At 40.1% G+C, this 25,584-nt stretch overlaps 1 protein-coding gene and 1 long non-coding RNA gene across 3 annotated transcripts in view; one reads left to right on the forward strand and one right to left on the reverse strand.

The window, feature by feature from the left end:
- cbarpb (CACN subunit beta associated regulatory protein b) overlaps window positions 1-25,584 on the reverse strand; it is a 50,822-nt gene that overhangs the window by 23,410 nt on the left and 1,828 nt on the right. For both annotated transcript variants that reach the window (XM_034180272.1, XM_034180273.1), the window contains 3 exons: window positions 22,663-22,735; window positions 12,936-13,081; window positions 913-974 (listed from right to left, as the gene is read on the reverse strand). In XM_034180272.1, the coding sequence (XP_034036163.1) occupies window positions 913-974; window positions 12,936-13,081; window positions 22,663-22,710 (256 nt within the window). In that variant the 5' untranslated portion in view covers window positions 22,711-22,735. The remainder of the gene's footprint in view (window positions 1-912; window positions 975-12,935; window positions 13,082-22,662; window positions 22,736-25,584) is intronic.
- LOC117518985 overlaps window positions 20,995-25,584 on the forward strand; it is an 8,761-nt gene continuing 4,171 nt past the window's right edge. The window contains exon 1 of the long non-coding RNA XR_004563129.1: window positions 20,995-21,005. This is a non-coding gene — a long non-coding RNA (uncharacterized LOC117518985). The remainder of the gene's footprint in view (window positions 21,006-25,584) is intronic.

The following is a 25,584-nucleotide window of genomic DNA, read 5'->3' on the forward strand; positions in this document are numbered from 1 at the left end:
CCCTCCGGGTGCTCCGGCTTCCTCCCACTTCCAAAGACATGCAGGTTTGGTGGAGTGGACACTTTAAATTAACTGTAGGTGTTTGTGTGAATGTGTTTGTCTGTCTACATGTAGTCCTGCAATGGAGTGGTATCCTGTCTAGGGTGCAACCCACCTCACGCCCTATGACTGTTGGATTATGCTCCGAGCAGCCCCCCCCCCGACTCTGGACTGGAGTAAGCAGGTATTAAAAATGAATGAATGATTAAACATCAATTTCACACAGACCCATATATTATGGTAACACTGAATAAGAAATAAATAATTCCCATGAATCAGTGTCAAAGGTGTAAGGCGTAGGTGGGCACTGCACTACTCTGACTGTCCATTCTAATTTGGCCTTGTTTATATCATAACCCTTTTGTGGGGGTTTAAACCTTAAATCCACACCTAATCCATACTACACTGTAGATTTAGATGATTTGTTGATGCTGTAACTTCAGAGGTTGGGGATCTCATGTTCAGATTCCTTTGTGGAGGATTTATGCAGTAATGTGGCAAAATGCTGACTGGAACAAACAAACAAAAAACCCTTACATCAGCAGCTTCGTGGCAAACTGATGGCACCTTTTAATAAATCATCTTCATCGGAAAGTGCATTCACTTGTTCAAAATGCCAAAATGTGTTCCAGGATTGCCAGTGGGACTTAAACAGAGTTGAGGTCACAGTATTTTAATGGGAGAGATTACACATTTTTGCTGATCAGATAAAAAAAAAAAGCCTGCTTCAAGTTTCCTTCCTTCAATCTAATCCCTCCATCGAGCCACATTCCTGTCTACATTAGTACTTCCTCTTGCTCAGTGGCTTCCCTTTTTCTCTTCTATCCCTCCTTTTTTTTTTACTCTCTTCCGCTTGGTCCATTCTCCTCTTACCCTGGGTGGGCTGAGACTCCTCCATGCAGGTGGTGTTAGATTTTTCTGGGTCGTCGCTGGTCCTGGGGACACACAAATCATCAGATCAATGTGACATTACGACCCCGACAAGTGTCTTTCATCTGTCAAACTCCATTGACAGAGGCACTTCCACAGGTCGACGATGTCATGCAATCAGGCGGACGGCTGTCGTGTCACTGTTTGGAGTAGAGGTGGGTGATACCGAGAATTTTGGTATTGATCCGATACCAAGTAAATACAAGCCCAGAATCGCCAATATCGATACCAATACTTTTTCATATTTAAGCTTCATAGATCCAAAGGATCCAAAAGACCAAGGATAGAAATTCGCCAAACATTGTATGTGACAACAAAATACTTTATCGCAATCAACATTTTTGTTTAAAAAAATATCACTCAACACAAAACAAAATCTCCCGAGGTAGAGGGCTGACAAACCACAAGGGTGCGCTGCTCCACAGCGCACACAGCGCAGCGCTGCTCTTACAGAGAGTAGACTTTGATGAATCTGCAAGCACAGCAGTCAGTGCGTGTGGGAGAGAAAAAGCTTGAATATCGATCTTTTTACACGAGCATCGTTCATCATCATATACCTATAAATGATATGCCAACGTGATTGGATAAAACACTAAACAATAAATAGCAATACACCCTTTTCGCGGACGGGTAATATTTTTCATACAACCCAAGTAATCAGCCAATCAGGTGTCACGTACAATTCTTTCCGCCTCACTTAGAAAACAGCGCTTGGAACTTGAATGAATGAGTTTATTCGGCACACAATTCAATACTGGCACACAACACACAAACCCGAAAGTAATAACAAGACCTAAGTCTTCAACTATAGCATGCGATTTTGTTATTCTTGTAATGTGTTTTAAAGCCTACTAATGTACCAAGTACTTTACTGTTGTCAGGACAGTTGTTCCAGATGTTAACACCTTTGACAGATACACAATGACCTTTTGCAGTAGTTCGGATCCTTGATTTTTCAAACAATAAAATTCCTCTCAAATTATAACTGGAGTCCCTCAGATTAAACAGATCCTGGACATGTTGTGGCAGCAGTTTATTTTTAGCTTTATACATAATTTGTATTGTAAAGTAATCAACCAAGTCCCAGAATTTTAGAATATGCAAACAGGCAAACAATGGATTCGTTGGCTCACAATGTGATTTGTTACAAATAATTCTTACAGCTTTCTTTTGCAAAAAAATATTGGATTAGTATTAGTTTTATATGTATTTCCCTAAACCTCAATATAGTAGGTCATGTATGGAATGAGCAATGAGTGATATAAAATAGTTAATGAGTGTTGGCAAATTAAATCTTGTGCTTTAGGCAGAATTGCAATGGCTTTTGACATTTTGGATTTAACAAAATTAATATGCATTTTCCAGCTCAGTTTATCATCAATAACAACACCAAGAAATTTTGTATCAGTTACAATTTCAATTTCAATATCATTTAATAATAAATTTCTGCAGGAAATCCTGGACTTGTTTCCAAATATAATACACTTTGTCTTACCAAAGTGGAGCGATAATTTGTTTGAATCAAACCATTGTTTAAACTTCTGTAGTTCCTTCTCCATCATGTCCAAGGTCTGTCCCAAGTGATCCCCACTACAAAACACAGTCGTATCATCAGCAAACAAAAATACAACTGACGGACTTGGAAACCAAACATATGTCATTAATATACAGAAGAAACAACAACGGCCCCAGAACTGAACCCTGGGGCACCCCACAAGTAATTTTCATGGGTTCAGATTTTGCCCCACCAATATGTACACAGTGATATCTATTGTATAAATAGCTAACTATCCAATCATATGCCAATCCCCTGATACCATACCACTGCAGTTTGTCCAATAGCACAGTGTGGTCTATAGTATCAAATGCTTTCTATAAATAAATAAAAATAAAAAAAAACCCAACAGTATATTGCTTATTTTCAGTTGCATTTGTAATCTGTTCAACAAAATCAATTACAGCCAGTGAAGTGTTGTGATTTTTTCTAAAACCATATTGCTGTTCACTAAGTATATGATGTTTAGTTATGAAATCATATAACCTCTTTAAAAATACCTTTTCCAAAATTTTGGAAAACTGTGGCAGGAGTGAGACTGGTCTATAATTTGAGAAGACATGTTTGTCTCCAGATTTAAACAGCGGTATCAGTCATTAGTGACAGGTTACAAATATACGTAAAGGGTCTAACAATACAATCAATAATATTTTTAATCAAAGACATATCAAAACTATCACTATCAATTGATCTTTTCCCCTTGAAGTTACGAACAATATCAATTATTTCATATTCATCAGTTTCTTTAATGAACATTGAATCCTGAATTTTATTAATTGTTTTACAGTAATCCAAAGAATGCAGTCCAGAAGACACAATCGAATCAGCTAAATTTTTACCCACATTTACAAAGTAATCATTAAAATTATCTGCTATAGCTTTATTTTTAACACTTTAACACCTTTTCTCTTATTTATGACTTCATTTAAAATCTTCCAAGTACCCTTAATGTTTGTTTTTTTTCTAATAAATCACTATAATACTGCCTTTTACAAGATCGCATAATATTAATTAGCTTATTTTTATATGTCTTATATCTTTTCTCAGCATAAAATGTTCTTAGTTTTAAGAACTGCTTGTACAGAACTGCTTGTACAGAAATGTTTTCTTTTTACATGCATTTTGCAGTCCCTTAGTAATCCACGGTTTGTCAACATTATGCTTATTTCCAACATTTGATACCAAAGGGCAATGTTTATCATATAAATTAGAAATAATAGAAATGAATGACTCATAGGATTGATCAATATCCTCAATGTAAATGTCACTCCAGTTTTGGTGGATGATGAACTTGAGGTGGATGGATGATGAAAGAAGCAAAACACCTTCGCAATTTATGTTGCTATTTTGATGAATTTCTTCATTTACAGCAGCTTCATTAAACAAATGTACTCGAATGATTATCAGCACGGCAGCAAGCTTACAGGCTAACCTCCGCTAACACTAGAGGACAGTTGCCAGTTATGGCTTCTGAACAAGGGAGAAAAAAGAAACAGCACCGTTCAGCTGAAGCAACAGTGGATGTAAAATATTCTGTCTGTTAAGAGCTTCACCTCTTGTTCCACGTGTGTATTTCCAACCGGTGTCACGTACGTCCACTAATGCTTCAGCTGAACTGTGCTGTTTCTTTTTTTTCTCCTTTGTTTCAGAAGCCATAACTGGCAACTGTCCTCTAGTGTTAGTGGAGGTTAGCCTGTAAGCTTGCCGTCGTGCTGATAATCATTCGAGTACATTTGTTTAATGAAGCTGCTGTAAATGAAGAAATCATCAAAAATTCATCAAAATATCAACGTAAATTGCGAAGGTGTTTTGCTTCTTTCATCATCCATCCACCTCAAGTTCCAAGCGCTGTTTCCTAAGCAAGGCAGAATTGTACGTGACACCAGTCGGCATCACCGCGATTGCTCTCACTGCCTCCGATGTGCTTACTGAGTCTGCAGGCTTAGTAAGCACCACAGCGGGCCACCCCCCGTCTGCTGTGCCAAGCTGCATGCAGCAACAGGTCCAGAGACTACGCTCGTTATTTTGATGCGCAGCGCCCGCTGCATGGTCTTGGTAACCGCAGCCGCAGAGCTCAGTGGCCATGACTTGGATTCTTTGCGGGTCCCGCAACCGTACCCCCAGAGGCAGTGAGCGAAGGGAGAGCACATGCACATTGTGTTCTGCATGCATTTATCATTTATAGGTATATGATAAAATCATTAGGTATATAAAGCCATATTCATTGGTGAACAACTTGATAACTGATAATATCAATACCAGCGTTGGTACCGATATTATCGATATTAGGATCGATCCGCCCACCTCTAGTTTGGAAATTTTTGCACTGGCTTCATGCTTAGAGAATTACTGGCTGATGTTAACTGCAGCCATTCTGGTTACTGTGCACCTGATCCCATCAGATCTCAGACGTGAAGCAGAGTAGCCCCTAATTAGTACTTGTCTTTGGGACCACTTAGGAAAACATAGGCTGTGTGTGTTGCACCATGTAGAACCGGATTTGCATCATCAGGAAGGGAATCCGGTGTAAAACGTGCCAAATCCTGATACGGATCTGCACTGGAGCAACTGTGGCGACCCTGAACAATTGGGAGCAGCTGAAAGACAAATAGTTCACTTAAGGAGCCTAAAAAACGCTGTTACATTACATTGGTGCAAAACTGTATTAAATTGTCCACTTAAATTAGTACATGTAGGTGCAAGGCCCCTCTTTATCAGATCTAATATACATGGAAGAGATCATAGTACTCGAACAGCAGTATATTTTTATTGATTTATGGGCTGCTGTCTATTTATGTTTGCTATTATCATTTCGCCAATGTTTGTCTAATCTATTGGTAAAACTGGTTACACTTGGTGCTGTTACTGTGTCCTCTGGCAGGCTGTTCCATGTGTCCACCACTCTCATTGTAAAGGAGAATTTCCTCAAAAACAGATGTGACCATCTTTTAAATATTTTTTTCTGTGACCTCTTCTGTTGTATTCTGATAATGTTAAAGCAAGAGTACATTCATTTGCAGTATGCACTTTTTGCTTCATTATGCATGAACACTGGCACACGACTAAGCATGTTCATGCACAGACAATTAAAAAAACTGTTTCAGAGATTGAATTATTCTTCCATTCATGGTATGTAAGCAAACTGGTGAATAATTATGATGTATTCTACCGACACAACACACAGCTGTCTGTGTGCACAGTAACACAGACAGCAATGGAGAACAGAGCAGCGGACTGTCTTGTGAAAGAGTAAAAGAGTACACAGCATGCACAGACATGCACTCATGATCCCACACAGACACCGAGCTCTGTGTGTGTGTGAGAGAGAGAGACACACATTAAAATTATCATGCACCAAAATGTACTCTGGTCCACTTCTTACAGATGGACACATTTATTCTTAAAGGGAAAAAAAACACAAGTTAAACTGTTAAACTCTTTAAATATGTCTGAGCATTACAAAGAATAATTCTGTCAACCACAATAAGTTAATGCCAGGTTTCAAACTCACAACACACAGATACTATCAGTATACACTAAATTTCCTTTTAACCTTCATAAATCGTGTTGAGTTTGCAAACCTCACCTACTAGCATGTTCCCTTCAATGATATTGCGCACTTGGGTGGACAAACCCCAAATTGCAGATTTATAAGGCAAACAAACTAAATATGTGCTATTTTGCACATTTGACAAATGTAATTCTTGTTGCATATTGTTAGTAACTGAACATGCAGGTGTATTTGTGAGTGTTTGTGCACGTTTTTTCGCATGTAATAGCAAAATGGAGTTGAACACACTCCAATGCAGATATGCTACATACTTTATACCATGTACCAAGGATCATCAAGATAGGGCCCAAAGTGTAAAAAGATAATCCAAGCTAAAACCCTTACTGTTAAGGTGTTACAAGCACCTCAGCAAAATTAAAATCTGCCAGCAGTACATCTTAAATATTGTTAAAATTAAAGCAATACTGCTAAAAACTCTCATGTCCTCAAAAGGGAGAAATCTTCCCACTTCAACATCTGTAACTGCTGTTTACCCACCATATGGTCCTCTCAAATCCCATGTGCAAAATTTGCTCTGTGAGGCAGAGAGAAAAAAAACTGAAATCTCTTTCCACTCATTTCCCTCCATCTGACTTCTCAGTACACAGTGAGGTTGCACGCGTGCTAAGTGTGAAGTGACTTCAGGGATGTTTCCAGTCCACCTAAGTCTGTGGCTTTTCTTGTCTTGTATTTCCTCTGTGACTCCTGCTTCCCTGTTGCTTGCATGGATGTGTGTGTGTGTGTGTGTGTGTGTGTGTGTGTGTGTGTGTGTGTGTGTGTGTGTGTGTGTGTGTGTGTGTGTGTGTGTGTGTGTGTGTGCATGCGTGCATGTGTGTATATCCTCCGTGCACACACAGGGCCGGGTAGAGACACGAGATTAATCACAGCCGATGGCTGCTATGAAATCTCATTACACTCATCATTTGTAGCAGTCGGCCTGATTCTCTGCTGCTCTCCCTGGCGAGCCTCGCCTTTTCACTACTCGGCCTTTGTGCACTCTGATTATCTGCATCTACCTGGTGTGCTCTTATCTATTCAAGAGTATGTGACGCGTACGTGCGTGATGGTGTCGGGTCCTACAGGACAAAGCATCAGGAGGGTCAACATGCTACTGCCAAGTGCACGAAATGAAGCACAAATAAATGAGCATGAATATTGAATGCTTCCAACAGACAGCTCCACAGCGTGCACCTCAAACACACACATATGTAACACGTGTATGTCGTCCCGCTTTCGTCACGTCTTTCTGCCACCTGCGGAAACATGCTCATTGGTTATAAAAGTGCACACATCAAATGGAAGTATAGTTGTGGTTGGAGGTTTAGATACACTCATCATGGGCATGAATGTCACAGTAATTTCTCGATTTTAATGGTGTCTTCAAATTGTTTTTTTGCCAGGGTGGAATGATTGTACATCATACATCATTCATTCCTTTAAGAAAACAAGAACTGGGTGCACAGGTTTGAACTGATCTTCTCTGATCTCTGGGTGTGGTGGTGTGCACCTGTATTCCAAGCTGCTGGGAGGCTGAGGCTGGTGGACCGTTTGACCTCAGGAGTTCTGAAGTGTCGATTATGATGATCGGTTGACTGCATTAAGTTCGGTATCGATACGTTGCTCCTGGGTAAGCCTGGGATTACCAGATTGTGTAAGGAGGGGAGCCCTGGTGTCGCCGAATGAATGGTCCCCTCTAAAAATCAGCGCCCCCTGCCTTCACTGTGCATGCGCCATTTCTGAGCATCAGCAGCAATTCACTGATTATCACCTCGTTTCTGCTTCAAACTGCACTCCAGTCATCATCTATCTCAGTGATAGAAGACGGGGGAAGCGATCAGAGTGCCACAGCAGCACGTCTGAGTCTGACTCTCTGAGTCTGACTCGCTACACCCATACTGACCCCGAAATCCTGGCCCACTACAGACCCATTTCAAACCTGCCGTTCCTTTCCAAAGTCCTGGAAAAAGTTGTAGCAACCCAACTCCACAGTCATCTTTACATCCATAACGTGTATGAAAAATTTCAGTCCCGTTTCCGATCAGCTCACAGTACAGAGACAGCCCTGGTCCGCGTCATGAACGACTTGCTTATGACTGCGGACCAGGGCTCACCATCACTCCGCTTATTACTGGCTTTATCATCTGCTTTTGACACCGTGGACCACACCATCCTACTCCATCGCCTCCAGTCTATAGTTGGACTTTCTGGAACCACACTCAACTGGTTCGTGTCATACCTCACAGGCAGGACAGAGTTTGTGACCCTAGGACAGTCCAAATCATCACCTCATACAGTTAGCTGCGGAGTGCCTGAAAAGGGTCGGTCCTTGGGCCGACCCTTTTCACCATCTACATGCTCCCACTTGGTCAGATAATCAATAAAATAAACACAAGGTTTCTTTTTATTGTTACGCAGATGACACACAGCTGTATATAAAAATGGACTCCAATCCCACCACAGTTCTGCCATCTGCACTTCACTGTTGCCTGCAGGAGATAAGGGCATGGATGGCTGACAACTTTCTTCAACTGAACAGTAGCAAAACAGAAGCCATCCTTATTGGTACCCCTCACCAAACCCAGTCCTTCTCAAACCTAAACAGTATCTCGATCTTTGACCATAACATTTCCCTGTCCTCATCCGTTACAAACCTTGGTGTCAGATTTGATTCACATCTCACATTCGACTCTCACATCCGTCACCTCTACAAGGTCTCTTTCCTCCACCTTAAAAATATCGCAAAACTCCGCCCCTCCCTCTCCCAATCTGACGCAGAGAAGTTGATCCATGCCTTTGTCTCCTCCAGATTGGACTACTGCAACGCCCTCCTTGTCGGGATCCCTGGCAAAAGTCTACAAAAGCTGCAGCACATTCAGAACTGTGCTGCCCGGGTCCTGACGAGGAGGCGCAAATATGACCACATCACTCCAGTCCTGCCCATTCAACAAAGAATTCAGTACAAACTCTGTCTCTTTACACACCAGTGCATACATGGAACTGCCCCTGCCTATCTTAGTGAACTCCTTACGCCACACACCGCCCCAAGAACCCTCCGCTCCACCACGTCCACCTACCGCTTGCACCAGCCCAGATCCAAGCTCTCCACCATGGGAGACAGGGCCTTCCAGGCAGTCGCCCCACGGCTCTGGAATGCCCTTCCAGAGACCCTGAGGGCCCCACAGAGTGTGGGGGCATTTAAAAAAGGCCTCAAGACATTTTTATTTAAAAGGGCCTTTTAAAATGTTAAAAATGTTAAAATATTTAAAATGTTATGATTTTATCTGTGTGGTTATGTTTTATGAATATATTTTATTGTTCTTGACCCTGTATATTGTTTGTTTTTAGTCTCTGCTCTGTAGCACTTTGAGATTCCATGGAATGTAAAGTGCGTTACAAATAAAATGTATTATTATTATTATTATTATTACTGATCAAGGGGAGTTTTGAGTTCCCAAGCTCACCAGTGCACCTTTTTTCTTAGAATGTATTGGTGATTTGTCCACTCCTGACATTTCTTCTATCTCTCTGATGGATTTCTTCTTTTTTTCCCATCCTGAGGATGGTCTGTTTCACTGCGATAAAGAGCTCCTTTGACAGCATGTTGTGGGTTCACAGCAACAGCTTCCAAATGCAGATGCCACATCTGGAATCAACACCAGACATTTTACCTGGTTAACTGATAATGGTTAAACAAGGGAATATCCCATGCACCCCACAAAATAGATTTTGAGTTAATTGTTCAATAGATTTTGAGTTAATTGTTCAATTACCTTTGGTCCCTTGCAAAAGAAGCAGCTACACCATTGTTCTCAGTAAATACATTTCTAAAGGTACGATTGACATGAAATTTTCACCAGATACTGGTAACAAGGTAATCCACACAAGGAAATCAAACCATAGATGGCCAAAAATGAAGTTATGTGTAATAATGTGAAATAACACAGGGAAAAAGTAGTGAACACCTGAAGAAAGAGAGGTGCAAAAAGGCATGGAAAGCCAAGACACCATCTGAAATCTATTAGTAATTAGAAAGCAATCCTGCCCTTTGTCAGTGCAAATTAATATCAGATGGTTCAGTCAAACCTGATGGCCTATAAAAAAGGTGTCTCATTAACAAGGTGTCACACAAGAAACATCTAAAAGAGCTCTCTCAAGATCTTTGTAACCTACTGATGTCACTGGTTACAGAAGGAGTTCTAAACTTCTGAATGTTCCGGTGAGCACTATTGGGACCATAATCCAGAAGTGGAAAGAACATCACTTCACTATAAACTGGCCATGACCAGGTGCTCGCATCCCAAGATGTAAAAATGTACAGAGATATTCTTGTTAAAAATCTGCTGTCATCTACTAGGATGATGAAGATAAAACGAGGGTGGACATTTCAGCAAGATAATGATCAGGCAAAGGATACTCTGGCCACTCAGGTGAGAGCCCGGGTATTTAGCTGACTGGTCACAGCGCCTGCCTCCTACGCTGGAGATCGTGAGCTCAGATCCCAAGGGGAGCGAGTGGGGGGGTCACAATCACAACACAGAGCAAGCCGCTATATAAACAACTTCAGATTCCAAGATCATCCATTAAACAATTTTACATTCGTCCAAGTTAGTCATTAGTCATTAGATGTGTCACCATTTTATCAATGTCTAGAATAAGACCCAAATTGTCACACTCAGATGAGAGAAAATTGGTTAGGATGTTCAGGAACAACCCAGGAACCACGAAGGCTTGCCATGAACTGGAAACAGCTGGGACACCAGCGTCACTGTCCACAGTGAGGCGAGTTTTACATCGCCATGGAATGAGAGGGTGTGGACCAAGAAAGAAGCCCCTGCTCCAAAATTGACACCTTCAAGCTACACTGAAATTTGCAGTTGCCTACATGGACAAGCCAAATATCTTCTGGAGAAATGTTTTATGGTCCAATGCGACAATGACTGAGCAATTTGGCCACAATGGCGAGGTATGTTTGGAGGAGTAACGCTGAGTCTTTCAAACCTAAGAACCAGCTATCAAGCATGGTGGTGATAGCATCACACTCTGGGGCTGTTTTTCTGCCAGTAGTAGTGGTGCATTTCACAAAGTGGATGGACTAATGAAGAAGGAGAACTCCTTCCAAATTGTTTGTCATTTCTAATCAATAGTGAGGTGGTTAGCAGCTAGCTAGACCAGCCAGTGACATCACGATGCTAATGTCTACGAAATGTCTTATGCATCACTGCAGAGATGTTATCAGGTTCCAAAAACAGCATTTTCAGTTTTAGAAGTGTTTATATCTTGCTAGCTTTTACGACAAGGAGGTTATATTTACACACAAACAAAATGGAGTTTGCAGCTAGCAAGACCAGCCTGTGATGTCACTAAGCTAACATCCATGAAAGATCTTGTAAATCACTCCAGAGGTGTGATCCAAAAACAGCATTTTCTGTTGCAGAAGTGTTTATTTCTCACTAGCCTTTACATCATATATGACAGTGAGATTATATTTACACACAAATGAAACAAAGTTTGCAGCTAGCTAGACCAGCCTGTGACATCACCATGCTAACATCCATGAAATGTCTTGTAAATCACTTCAGAGGTGTTATCAGGTTCCAAAAACAGCATTTTCAGTTGTTGAAGTGTTTATTTCTTGCTCGCTTTTACCTAATATATGACAAAGAGGTTATACTTACACATAAACAAAACAGAGTTAGTAGCTAGCTAGAGCAGCCACTGATGTCATGGTGCCGCTCTACTCTGATTGGCTGTCACCCCCACCCCTCAAAAAACCCCAGAATAGAATGAAACAGAATGTGACTTTTTAACCTCTTAAAATACCTCTTAAAATAGGTCAAGGTTAGCTATCTCTGACCTTTCTGTGTCACAGCAATGTTCCCTGTGAATTTGTAGACTCTGGTAGTAATGGACTGGACTTATGCTGAGCACAGACAGACAAACAGACAGACAGACAGACAGACAGACAGATGGACAGATGGACAGACAGACGGATGCAAAGTCTTTGCAATACCTGTTGATGGCTTCAGGTAATAATAGTAATAATATGATTTAGGCTTCACCATACGATTATCATGATTCATTGTTACACCCCTAGTAATAAACATAGTTCCTGAATCATATCGTAGCCCATGTACCGACATATGTATTGTATAATTTTATAAGGGAGACATGCACACCATTATATAACATTGCAGAATTTGAATATGTGGACAATTAGTGTGGATCAAAGTGAGGGTTGATATAACAATTTTCTTTCTCTTCTCAGTATGACCAAAATGTGATCCCATTAGTCCCATCAATTTCAATGAATAGGACAAAAATAAATACCAGTGAAAAAGTGTCATAGCACTGCCTTACCTGGGGTTGAGGGCAGTGCTGTTTTACACATTGTAAGTCTGTGATTTCAGGATAGTCTGATGTCTGTGGCAAGATAATAACCGCAACACTCTCTCCTCGGCTGTAAAGAGACTTTCAGGCTCCCATCATCCCCCTGCACACCTGGGGTGGTTCTGGATCAACTCGCTAGTTGTAAATAACGAAAATGGCATCACCGCTCCTCACACATGAGGGCCAAAAATGCAAACCAGCATGAAATGCAGTCATCAAATGCATTTAAACGAAAGTTAATGTATATATAGATTTTAACATTTTTATTTATTTATTCATTTATTTTTTCGGTTATGTGTTACCAATATTCCCATCCCAGAAGTTCCTTAATTTCCCAATAACTGCGAGGAAACAAAGGAGGTCCATGCAATGCCATGTTAGCGCACAACCGGAACCCCTCTACGTGCGCAAAGGCTCATGGGACCCTGAAGTGGTATCTTCTGAAAATTCTGTGGAGATATTTTTTCATCACACCTGCATAAGCATTGTCCTCCTCGACAGCAGCCGCGGCAGGCGACGCTTAGGACAGAGGTGAAGAGCAGTGTCGCTACCAACAAGAAGGAAAAGATCGCGATGAGCATCTCGCCATCTTTGTACTCCTTCACGAAGATTGGGTTCATCTGAAATGTTAGAGGAGATGCAAGAACTAAGTTAGACAGATGGCCAGGTGGATAAAAGCTGCATGCAACTGGATATCTGCAGCTAGAAGAACATAATTCTGGTCTCATATTCATGCATTATATGATGGTACACTACTGCAATTAAGCAGGACTAGCTTTGTTAACCAACACACCTTGGATTTAAAAATGAAAGAAACTGAAAACAAGCTCATTATCTACCCACATTTAACTTTATTTAACAAAACCAGTGGTGGGTACAGTTGAGCTAATCAGCTAAGAACAAATTAGCAAATTAACTTATTTTTTTGCGCAGATTAGCTTTTTAGCTAACTTGGGAAGTTATTAGCTGAGCTTTTAGCTTCTCCTTACTTTAAATCAGCTAACATTCTTTAAAACAAATGTTTAACAGTGAAAAATGTTTGAAAACCCCAAAATCATTCTATTTTGATCCTTTTGGAGTTTTTACTAGAATCCAATAAGTGAAACTGAGACACACATGTAAGGTGCACATTTCCTGCACTTTACATTTGTTGCCAATCCATTCAAACGCCACGTTCGTGATGGCATCACAAAAAGTGATTTAATCTATTAGTTCGTAATACCATCACAAAATGTTACATTTTGTGATGGTATTATGAAAAAAGTTCATGATGGCGTCATGAAATTTGGGTGACACAGAAATGCAGTTAGGCAGTGGTGGGCACAGATAACCAAAAAATAAACTTCGATAACAGATAATCAGATAACTGAAAAGTTATCTTTGATAAAGATAAACCGATAAACCACCCAAAAATGTATCGGAAGTTACCGATAACCGATAAATTCCAGTATTGTCTCTTGTATATTTGCAACCACTAATAAACTGAATTTGAGTTTTAACACCACGATCGCTTCTGGTAACATCAAAAGCAACAACAAACCCAAACAATGAGCCAGCACTTCTATCTTTGAACATCATGCTCCCTGCTAAAAAGCTCTTGTTTACTACATGGCTTCCAGCACAAAGGCAAGCTTAGAGCAGCCATAACATCCAGCTCTCTATCAGTCACAACACTCTGGTCAGGCGGAGGTCTTAGAAAATAAAGTCATGCTGACTTATGGTTTTGATTTATTAATAACATTAATACCGATAGAATAACTCCATTAATGTCAATTCTGTCATTTGTACAAAGTTAAAATATAACATATATTTTTTAATGTTGAATAATGCACTAATTCTGAGGTTTTGTAACAAACACAGACAGATCGCAAAGGATTCTGGGTAAAATGTGCCTCTGCTAAACACTGATTGGTTCAGTCATTCATTATGTAAACCAACACGTTAATGTGACGTGTGTCGTGTGTTGGTGTTTACAGATAAATGTGCTTTTGTAAAATATTCCATTTTTTTATTTGTAAAAACAGGCATTTTTACGGAGCCCTGGAAGTGTCATCGCAAAATGTTTTGCATGTGAATGTCCGCACGTTTTATGATATTGTAAAATGTGCACACAATATTGTCTTGACACATAAATGTTGGCTATTATTCGCTCTATTGACGTTTCAAAACCCACAAAACCTCAGAGAGGTCGCTGTGCTGCGAGATCTCAGTAACATTGAGAACTGCACTGAGGCGCTCTGATCGGGCTGCACTTTAACCGTCCACTGCACACAGACAACACCATGAACATCGCAACATAAAACTATTTTTATATTGTGCCTAAAGCTCTCATGAATATATTCTCCGGCTTTATAGATGTTGTTATTGCATGTGTTTTATGTAAACATGTGAGAATCACAGGCTGTCTCTCTGTTATTTTCAATGGGAGCTACATGTGAGCTACGCTTGCTTCCTGATCATGTTGTTCTGGGAGAAAGTGAAGTTTGCTCTTTAACGTCTTGATTATTGTTCTTTACAACACTGTTTGTCCTCTTTGTTCGAGACTAATATATATATAATATGCCTGAAATTCGGTTTGCGTTTATTAAATTCCACGCAGATTAAACGTAACAGACAAATTATTTGTTATAATTGTTTTAGCAAGTTTTCAGGGTATCATGCAGCAGTCTCTTATTAATGTGACAAAAAGCATAAAAAATTACATTTTTGTAGTATAATATTAATTTACAACTGTCAGCGTGTTGATTCTCTATATGTTGTTGACTGGAGCGACTCTCTGGCACGCAAGGGATTATGGGATACGTCAATAGGGCGAATGAACACTACTGGCCAGTAGATGGCAGTAGAGACCTTGAAAACTTGCCAAAACAAAATTCCAGATAATCCGTGTCTGCTACATTTAAGATGCGTGGAATTTAATAAACGCAGACACAATAACAATGTCTATAAACCCAGAGAATATGTTCACGAGAGTTTTAGGCACTAGAGTTTAATGCTGTTGTCCGTAGAGTCTGATCAGAGTGTTTCAAATGCATTTCTCATGTCGTGAATGTACTGAGATTACCCTATTCTACCTGTATTCCACCTCAAGATGAAATGATCAAGGAATGGATGTGATACTGACTTTCAGCTTTAATTCAAGAGAAGTTAACTAAAATAATGCACCAAAAGTTTCAAAGATAGAAGTATATACAATATAGGCCTGTTGGTGCTGTTGGCACTTAGCCACAGATTCCACAGCGTGAAGCAGATGAAAGCCTACGACTTCCCCTGGGGATCTTATACGTTATTTACAGCAGTGCCGACAGTGCAGATAAAGTGTCTTGTCCAAGAACACAAGACAGGTAGCATTGACTGGGATTCAAACCTATAGAGTTTGGTATTTATTGCTCAACCCCTATCCCACTGACCTATCTGGTCTTTATTTTCAGACAACACAATCTCACGGCAAGTTTGTGAAGGTGTCACGAAAAGTGATGATACCGTCACAAAATGTTTTCATGATTCCATTTTGTGACGGTATCACAAAATATAGGGTGACGGCGGGGGGGGGGAAGCATTGGGGTTATGTTTAAGTGAGCAAAGGGTGACTAGGTAATACATTCTGTGATGGTGTCATGAAAAAAATAAATAAATAAATAAATGTGACACTGGGCTGTTTTTATAGCCCAGAAGTAATTCAGGATTCTTGATATTAAAATTTCTAAAATGATTCCCTTTACACTTACAGTGGAAACTTATCTCTATAAAATCAAACTCAATGGTGTGCATCGGTAAGGACAACTGGAAGTTCAACACAACTAAATCAGCGTTGTTTACATAAGTCAGGGGATGAAAATGAACAACTGCAAGTCACTGAACATGTACTGGACTTCATTTGCTTCAGTCATCAAAAATAAAATATAGGCCGTACACTCCTATATGCTAAATTTGTATGGAGCAGGTGACTGTTGAAGAAGAGGACACCAGCCAGAGGTTTCTGCCGGCATAGTGTAATTTTTGTCTTTTGCATAATCAGTTATACAGCTTCATGGTGAAGTGGAAGAGAGAAGGTTTTTTCTTCAAAAGAGGGTGTGAAGTTTAAGAGGTACACGTGCTAGTCTGTCGCAGGGCCACAAATAGACAAACAAACACAGACACACCCACACACACACCTACGGACAATTTTAAAGATCCCAATCCACCTAGCCTGCATGTCCTTGGATGTGGGAGGAAACCGGAGCACCCGGAGGAAACCCACGCAAACACGGGGAGAACATGCAAACTCCACACAGAAAGGCCACGGGAATCGAACCCACAACATTCTCGCTGTGAGGCAACAGTGCTAACCACTAAGCCACCGTGCTGCCCCAAATCAGAAACCTCCCCACTTTAACATCAAAGCGCTGAAAGCACTGACTGATGGTTAACTCCAAACTGTCCTCAGCTCAGGGATTAAAGTAAGAAAAAAAACACTCCTCTCCTTCCTGTGAATAATTTTTGTAAGGCCTCACTATATTTCATTCTAACACAACTTCACCACCTCCACCAAGGAGGTAATGTTTTCAGTGCTATTTGTCTAAATCTTAGCAGGATGATGCAAAAACTACAAAACTGATTTTATTGAGACCTGGTGAAATGGTGTGATATGGGCCAAGGAAGAAACCATTATCTTTTAGAGTGGATCCAATCAAGAGGATTTTTTTAATTCCACTTTCTTTGGCACTGTGTGATAGGACATTTTTCAACATTTTTGTGAATTTCTAAAGAGAAATGCACAGATCTTTAGTTAAAAAAATGACAGAGTGCTAATATTTACATTATCTCTGGTAAAGAATGGGAAAGCAAGCGGAAAAAAAAAAAATCCTGGATCTGCTGCTTTAATTTGATCCACTCCAAAGGTTAATGGTTTCTTCTTGGGCTCATGCTTCACCCTTTCACCAAGCTTCAAGAAAATCATTTTAGTATTTTTTGCTTAAAGGCACCTTGACACTTGCACAAATTTGATCCCCGCACTGCTGTGCAATTCGTAGTGCCAATGCGACCCGCTTTGTCCCGCTGGATGCCGCGCTTTGTCCCATTTGATGCCACATACAATAATCATTTTTAGCCGTTGGCCCGTTTGCTGTCAGAACTTGGCTGATGAAACCATTCTTTCATTGCTCCCAGAATCACAGAGAAATTATCTACAGCTGCAGCTTCTCTCGTGCGCATCATTTGGAATCTTGTCTCGAAGGCAATTATTTATAATATTTATATTGTAATGGATTGGTTAAACAGCTGCATTGTTATTCCTTCTTATATGTTAGATAATGTAGCTGTAATATTATGTTTATTATACAAGTAGATGTAACATCTCGTTCAGATGCACTGCGCTGTGTTGTGGCAATGAGACACATTGACTCACAGCGACACTCAGTGTTTTTGAATAGGCTGTGCAATGTTCACATCTAGTTCACAAAATTAATGCATGCCAAACGTTTTGAACATTTCTAAGTTTTCTATGCATACTGGCTATGCACAGCTCACACGCAGTTTACAACACGTTTACTCACTGGCAAGCCAGATTGCATGCCAGTGCAGGAATCAAATTTGTGCAAGTGTCAATGTGCCTTAACATTGCTAACAGCTACAAAGATGTACATGTATGAAGTGTTGGCATAGGTTTGTGCTCTTGGACCACAGTCCAAGTTCTCTTTGCAGCCATGCTTGTGAAGCATCAAGACTCCCAAATCACTGCAGCTCAAGAGGTTATATTTTGGTAATAACAAACAATTTTATCTGTATGCTTCTTTTTAGAATCACCACTGACAGCTGCAGCTGGACCACAAAGGCAACACTGCCCATGAGAGTGCATTTTTGAGACGTAAATTAAGAGACCCATATCTAATCGAGACAAAATGCCGCCCGACGCATCAACTGCAGCTTTTATTTCAGCAACTTAGCATGCAGTCCCTTTACCTCCAAATTTACACTGAGCGCAGCCGAACGGATTGATTTGGTTTGTTGGTGTGCATCAAGTGAATCCATAAACGTAACAGTGCAATTAATCAATAAATGGCAAGGCTATTAACCTGTCTACACGCTACCTTTGCTGTGGAAAAGCTCTCAGGGATGGAGTGCAGTTCACAGCAACAGTATAGACAGCAACGTTCAGCTTTATTCTAATCATTGGAACATGTTTGATTGGAGAAACATGCTAATGTGTTTCAGAATGGTCCCTCTTTTCAATGGAAGCCTTTGTTAAACTGACTTAAAGGGTAAATTTAATATGGTGCATCCAGAAAGTATTCACAGCGCTGCACTTTATCCATTTTTTTTTATATCACAGCCTTTTTTCAAAATGTATGAAAGTCATTTTTTTCCTCAAACCTCTACACACAATACCCCATAATGACAATGTGAAAAAGGGGTTTTTGAAATTTTTGCAAATTTATTAAAAAAAAAAGAAAACTAAGAAATCACATGTACATAAGTATTCACAGACTTTGCTATGAAGCTCAAAATTGAGCTCAGGTGCCTCCTGATCATCCTTGAGATGTTTCTACAGCTTAATTGGAGTCCATCTGGGGTAAATTCAGTTGACTGGACATGATTTGGAAAACCACACACCTGTCTACATATAAGGTCCCACAGTTGACTGACCCAATAAGCAAAAAAGTGAAGAAAAAGTGAAGAGCTCTTCACCTTTTCCACATTGTGTGAATAGTTTCCAGATGCACTGCATTTTTCAACGTGTGCTCTATTTGTTCATGTTTCTGGGTCAATCTTTTAACTCTATGAAAAAAATAATTTAATTGATGCAGCATTGATTTAGAGCACAAAAACCGTTATGGGCTAACCAGCTACAGTTATGCATTACGTTACCAGTTACGCTGTGCGGTCAGCGTCAACTTAGAGGGACAAGTGCCGTTCAGCCACACGAGATTTCCCAGTAACAGGTCTGTGATGCCCCTTAGATGCCCAGAGCTGCACGTGCGCCACACTGATTGGATCAGCGTGATATATATATATATATATATATATAAATATATATATATATATATATATATATATTATTCAGATCATATTGTCTTATGTGCAATTTGTACATGTTCATTCAAGCCCCTCTATTTTTGTCAGGTGATAATTTCACAAGGACCACAATGGAAATAAGCGTTCATGCTTTATTGCGTTATCATTGTATCATTGATACACTCACCTCTGTATGTTTATATTGATGTTGCAGAATAAACTCAATCAATCAGTCATAAACAATGTTTTATTTACGTTTTAATGGCCTCTGCAGGAAGGTCGTGCATGTGGGCATACATGAGCTTTTTAAAAGGGCGGAAGTTAGCTTTGACCATGTGAGATGCGTGTGTACGCTGACATCCACAAGACATCACTCCAGAGGTGTTGTCAGGTTACAAAAACAGTGCTTCTCGCGAGCTTTTACATAATATATGGAAAAGAGGATATGTTTACACATAAACAAAGCAGCGTTAGCAGTTAGCTAGACCAGCCAGTGACATCACCCGGCTAACATCTGCGAGATGTCTTGTATATCACTCCAAAGGTGTTATCAGGTTACAAAAACAGTATTTTCAGTTTTAGAAGTGTTTATTTCTCACTAGCTTTTACATAATATATGTAAAAGAGGATATATTTACATATAATCAAAGCAGCGTTAGCAGCTAGCTAGACCAGCCAGTGACATCACCAGGCTAACATCTGCGAGATGTCTTGTATATCACTCCAGAGGTGTTATCAGGTTACAAAAACAGTATTTTTAGTTTTAGAAGTGTTTATTTCTCACTAGCTTTTACATAATATATGAGAAGCATGTTATATTTAGCCAGAAAGAAGCAGTTTTGGAGCGCCACAGAGACCAGCAAGTGACTTCACAGTGCTGCTCCACTCTGACTGGCTGTCACCCCGCTCAAAAAAATAAATAAATAAATAAAAATAAAAAAATGGATTTGCATGATTCATAGCATAAAAATAGGAAACACAATGTGAGTTTTTGACCTCTTAAAATTGGTCAAGGTTAGTCATCTTTGAACTTGTCCAAGGTCTGTGTCTCAAGAATGTTCCCTGTGAAGACTCTGGCAGTAATAAGACTGGACCTATGCTGAGGACAGAGACATGGACGGACGAGCTCAAAGCCTTCGCAATACCCGATGGCCATATTTTGATGGCCTCGGGCAAAAATAGATCCAAGATTGAAAAACAGTTTTCCTCAATGTACTGTGCAGCCTTCTTATTGTCTAACATTCATATTTATCTAATAGATTACAATTTGTTCATGTAAATGGGGAATCTTCTTCACAGACTAAGGTTAATTATGGAGTTCCACAAGGTTCTGTGCTAGGACCAATTTTATTCACTTTATACATGCTTCCCTTAGGCAGTATTATTAGACAGCATTGCTTAAATTTTCATTGTTACGCAGATGATACCCAGCTTTATCTATCCATGAAGCCAGAGTACACACACCAATTAGCTAAACTGCAGGAATGTCTTACAGACATAAAGACATGGATGACCTCTAATTTCCTGCTTTTAAACTCAGATAAAACTGAAGTTATTGTACTTGGCCCCACAAATCTTAGAAACATGGTGTCTAACCAGATCCTTATTCTGGATGGCATTACCCTGACCTCTAGTAATACTGTGAGAAATCTTGGAGTCATTTTTGATCAGGATATGTCATTCAATGCGCATATTAAACAAATATGTAGGACTGCTTTTTTGCATTTGCGCAATATCTCTAAAATTAGAAAGGTCTTGTCTCAGAGTGATGCTGAAAAACTAATTCATGCATTTATTTCCTCTAGGCTGGACTATTGTAATTCATTATTATCAGGTCGTCCTAAAAGTTCCCTGAAAGCCTTCAGTTAATTCAAACTGCTGCAGCTAGAGTACTGACAGGGACTAGAAGGAGAGAGCATATCTCACTCATATTGGCCTCTCTTCATTGGCTTCCTGTTAATTCTAGAATAGAATTTAAAATTCTTCTTCTTACTTATAAGGTTTTGAATAATCAGGTCCCATCTTATCTTAGGGACCTCATAGTACCATATCACCCCAATAGAGCGCTTCGCTCTCAGACTGCAGGCTTACTTGTAGTTCCTAGGGTTTGTAAGAGTAGAATGGGAGGCAGAGCCTTCAGCTTTCAGGCTCTTCTCCTGTGGAACCAGCTCCCAATTGGGATCAGGGAGACAGACACCCTCTCTACTTTTAAGATTAGGCTTAAAACTTTCCTTTTTGCTAAAGCTTATAGTTAGGGCTGGATCAGGTGACCCTGAACCATCCCTTAGTTATGCTGCTATAGACTTAGACTGCTGGGGGGTTCCCATGATGCACTGAGTGTTTCTTTCTCTTTTTGCTCTGTATGCACCACTCTGCATTTAATCATTAGTGATTGATCTCTGCTGTCTTCCACAGCATGTCTTTTTCCTGGTTCTCTCCCTCAGCCCCAACCAGTCCCAGCAGAAGACTGCCCCTCCCTGCGCCTGGTTCTACTGGAGGTTTCTTCCTGTTAAAAGGGAGTTTTTCCTTCCCACTGTCGCCAAGTGCTTGCTCACAGGGGGTCGTTTTGACCGTTGGGGTTTTTCCGTAATTATTGTATGGCTTTGCCTTACAATATAACGCCTTGGGGCAACTGTTTGTTGTGATTTGGCGCTATATAAATAAAATTGATTTGATTTGATTTGATTTAACATTTCAGAATTCATTCATCGTATTTAATTCAGTAGTTTGTGCTGTAGTTTGCAGTAACTATGAAATAATACTTTCAATAATACCTGCACAAAATTCAACCTAATTTGAGGATAGTACACAATTTAGAAAACTGGAAAACGTAATCCCATTAGGTGGAGTCTATCTTGTAGTGAGTCCTGTTAGATCTGACATGATCGCAAGGCTGGAATTTTAAATCCACTCCAGTAGTCCCCTTTTTCAACTCTGCGGTGACAATGGACAATAACCATGGACTCCAGGTGGAGCACTAGGTTGTCCACAGTGAAGGTGAATGCACAGCAAGTATTAATAAGCACGAGACTCCTGACGTCAGACTCTAATTTGACTATGAGGGGAAATTAAAGTTGAGATTAGATCAGAGATTTAATTATTCCAAGTCCAGGTCAGGATGTTCTCTATTAGTCCAGTTAATCAGCCAGAAGAGAACACAATTCAAAGTATGGTTCTGTTAGTTACACATGCAGGAAGTCTGACTTACAGTGGTGTTTTCAGGTAAGATCTTCCAGACGGTAGACTCATTGTTCATGATCCAGGCCTACTAGAGAGTCCCCCTGAGAGATACCGTTCAAACACACAGGAAATGACCATTACACACACTGCTCATCAACTCACAAATGTTAAAAACTCCTGCCTCTTATCTGTTGCTATGTAGCCAGATGATAACACAGAGGCTGTACACATAATATGTAACACAAATAACACTCTAAATACACAGAATTGAGTATTTTAACAGGTCAGTTGCAACTGCTGTTGTATTAACTGTCGCTAATTTCATAATCATTACAACAATGCAATGAGTGAATGCACTGAAAACTCAACCACTATTTAAATACATGTGAGGAATGCCTATTATTGCATTTTTCCCCATGAATATACATAAGAATCTGACTATAGCATCTTATTCATTTTCCTAATAATGACTACATGGACAACTGTCCAAAAAACTCAACCACTATTGCAATATTTATTACAATGACATTACATCAGACTGTACAACGCTTCTCTCAGAGGGAGGAGGATTAACGGGAAGACAGAGGACAGGAAGGAGAGGAGCAGTAGTAACCACTAAACCAGTAGGGATCACTATATCTGGTATTTATATTTGCAAATTGCTTTTTTTACTTTCGCATTTGATGCTCTGTGTGCTTCTTACCCTGTGTGCTGCTATACAATGCTGCTGGAACCTAAATTTCCCTGAGGGAGTCTTCCCAAGGGATTAATAAAGTTCTATCTAATCTAATTACATTATAATACTTATTATTACCATCTGTCCAGTTTCTAAATCTTCTTATTCCAGTTATGGGTTAAGAGGGGGCTGGAGCCTATTCCAGTGGTCATTGAGCAAGACAGCAAACCCTGGACTGACCACTGCCAGTCTACTGCAGACACATATTATGTTTCACATATACAGACGAGCACATTCACGCTCACATCTATGGTCGATTTAGAGTCATAAATTTACCTAAGATGCTCATCTTTGGAAGTGGGAGGAAGCCAGAGCATCCCAAGGGAACCCACACGAACACGGGGAGAACATCCAAACCCACACAGAAAGGCCCAGGTGGGAAGCAATCCCAGGACCTTCTTGCTGTGAGACAACAGTGCTAACCACTAAGCTACCGTGCTGTTCCTAATTTTACAACAGTGTTACATATTTTGGGGAATAGTGGAAATGTTTCCTAGGCAGTTTTGATTGATATTGTAATAATTAATACAATAGTAATTGAGTTTCTCCATGCAATTACACACTGTATGGAAATAGTCATTACACAGTGGTTGAGTTTGCCATGAAATTTCTCTTGCAGTTGTAATAATTATCACAATAATGGTTGACTTTGCCGTGCATTTGTGGCTTTTATGGTAATAATGATTAGAATTGTGGTTGAGTTTCCTGGGTAATAGTGGAAAGGTTTACTGGGTAATTTTGATGGATGTTGTAATAACTATTACAAAAGTGATTGATTTTTGGATTAAATTAATTTTACTATTATAATTATTATTATCGTTGTGGTTAACTTTGCCATGCCTATGCACCTGGTATTGTAATCATTATTACAATACTGGCTGAGTTTGCAATACATTTGCACCCACTATTGTAATCATTTTTACAATTCTGGTTGAGTTATATTTTTGCTCCCAGTTTTGTCCCTCTAAGAAGTTGACGCCGAACACACGGGGCGGCGTAACTACTTAACATGCTTGAGTCTCATTCGTTATCAGCTGCTCCACCAACTAAGAACGGCCATGCATCACCACCCACAGAATCGAGAAAGAGCTATCAACCCGTCAATCCTTTCCGTGTCCGCGCCGGGTGAGGTTTCCCGTGTTGAGTCATATTAAGCTGCAGGCTGCACTCCTGGTGGTGCACCTTCCATCAGTTCCTTTAAGTTTCTGCTTTGCCACCATACTCCCCCCGAAACCCAAAGACTTTGGTTTCCCAGATGCTGCCCAGCGGGTCATGGGAATAATGCCGCTGGATTGCTAGATGGCATAATTTATAGTTGGAACTACAACGGTATCTGATTGTCTTCGAACCTCCAACTTTTGTTCTTTATTAATGAAAACATTCTTGACAAATGCTTTCACTTTTGTCTGTCTTGTGCCGGTCCAAGAATTTCAACTCTAGCAGCACAATATGAAAATCCCCGGCCGTACCTGGGCAGTACGGTGGCTTAGTGGTTAGCACGGTTTCCTCACAGCAGGAAGGTTGTGGATTTGATTCCCACCTGGAGTTTGCATGTTCTCCCTGTGTTTGTGTGGGTTTCCTGCCACATTTAAAGACATGCAGGGTCGGTGAATTGGAAACTTTAACTGTCCTTGCAAAAGAGGGGTCTCGAACCTCAATGGGACTAACCTGGTTAAATAAAGATTACATTAATATTATGACAATACTGGTTGAGTTTGCAATATATTTGCACCCACTTTTGTAATAATTATTAGGAAAGTGATCATTATCTGACTAAGAACCTGTCAGCAAATGATGATATTAATGGAAACCGACAATGTTTACATTACTAACCTTTATTACGACAGTATTATGTGAACTGTGCATTCACATGCGCTATTGCAATCATTACTCTGACAGTGATGATTGAGTGACAGCTGTTACAGTAGCAGTTACAATAACGACCAGTGACACAAAATGAAATCTGAAAGTGTTTCACACAGTAACGGGAGAGAAAACAGCCACTGCAGCAGACTCAAGTTGATTCTCGAAAAGCCATTGAGGCTGCAAAACAAAGCAAGTGAATGTCTGTGTGTGTGTGTGTGTGTGTGTGTGTGTGTGTGTGTGTGTGTGTGTGTGTGTGTGTGTGTGTGTGTGTGTGTGTGTGTGTGTGTGTGTGTGTGTGTGTGTGTCAGTGCGTGTGTGTGTTAAACCCCACAAAAGATGCAAAATGTT

The sequence above is a fragment of the Thalassophryne amazonica genome, chromosome 10 (assembly GCF_902500255.1).
Source record: "Thalassophryne amazonica chromosome 10, fThaAma1.1, whole genome shotgun sequence".
In the NCBI taxonomy this organism is placed as follows: Eukaryota; Metazoa; Chordata; class Actinopteri; order Batrachoidiformes; family Batrachoididae; genus Thalassophryne; species Thalassophryne amazonica.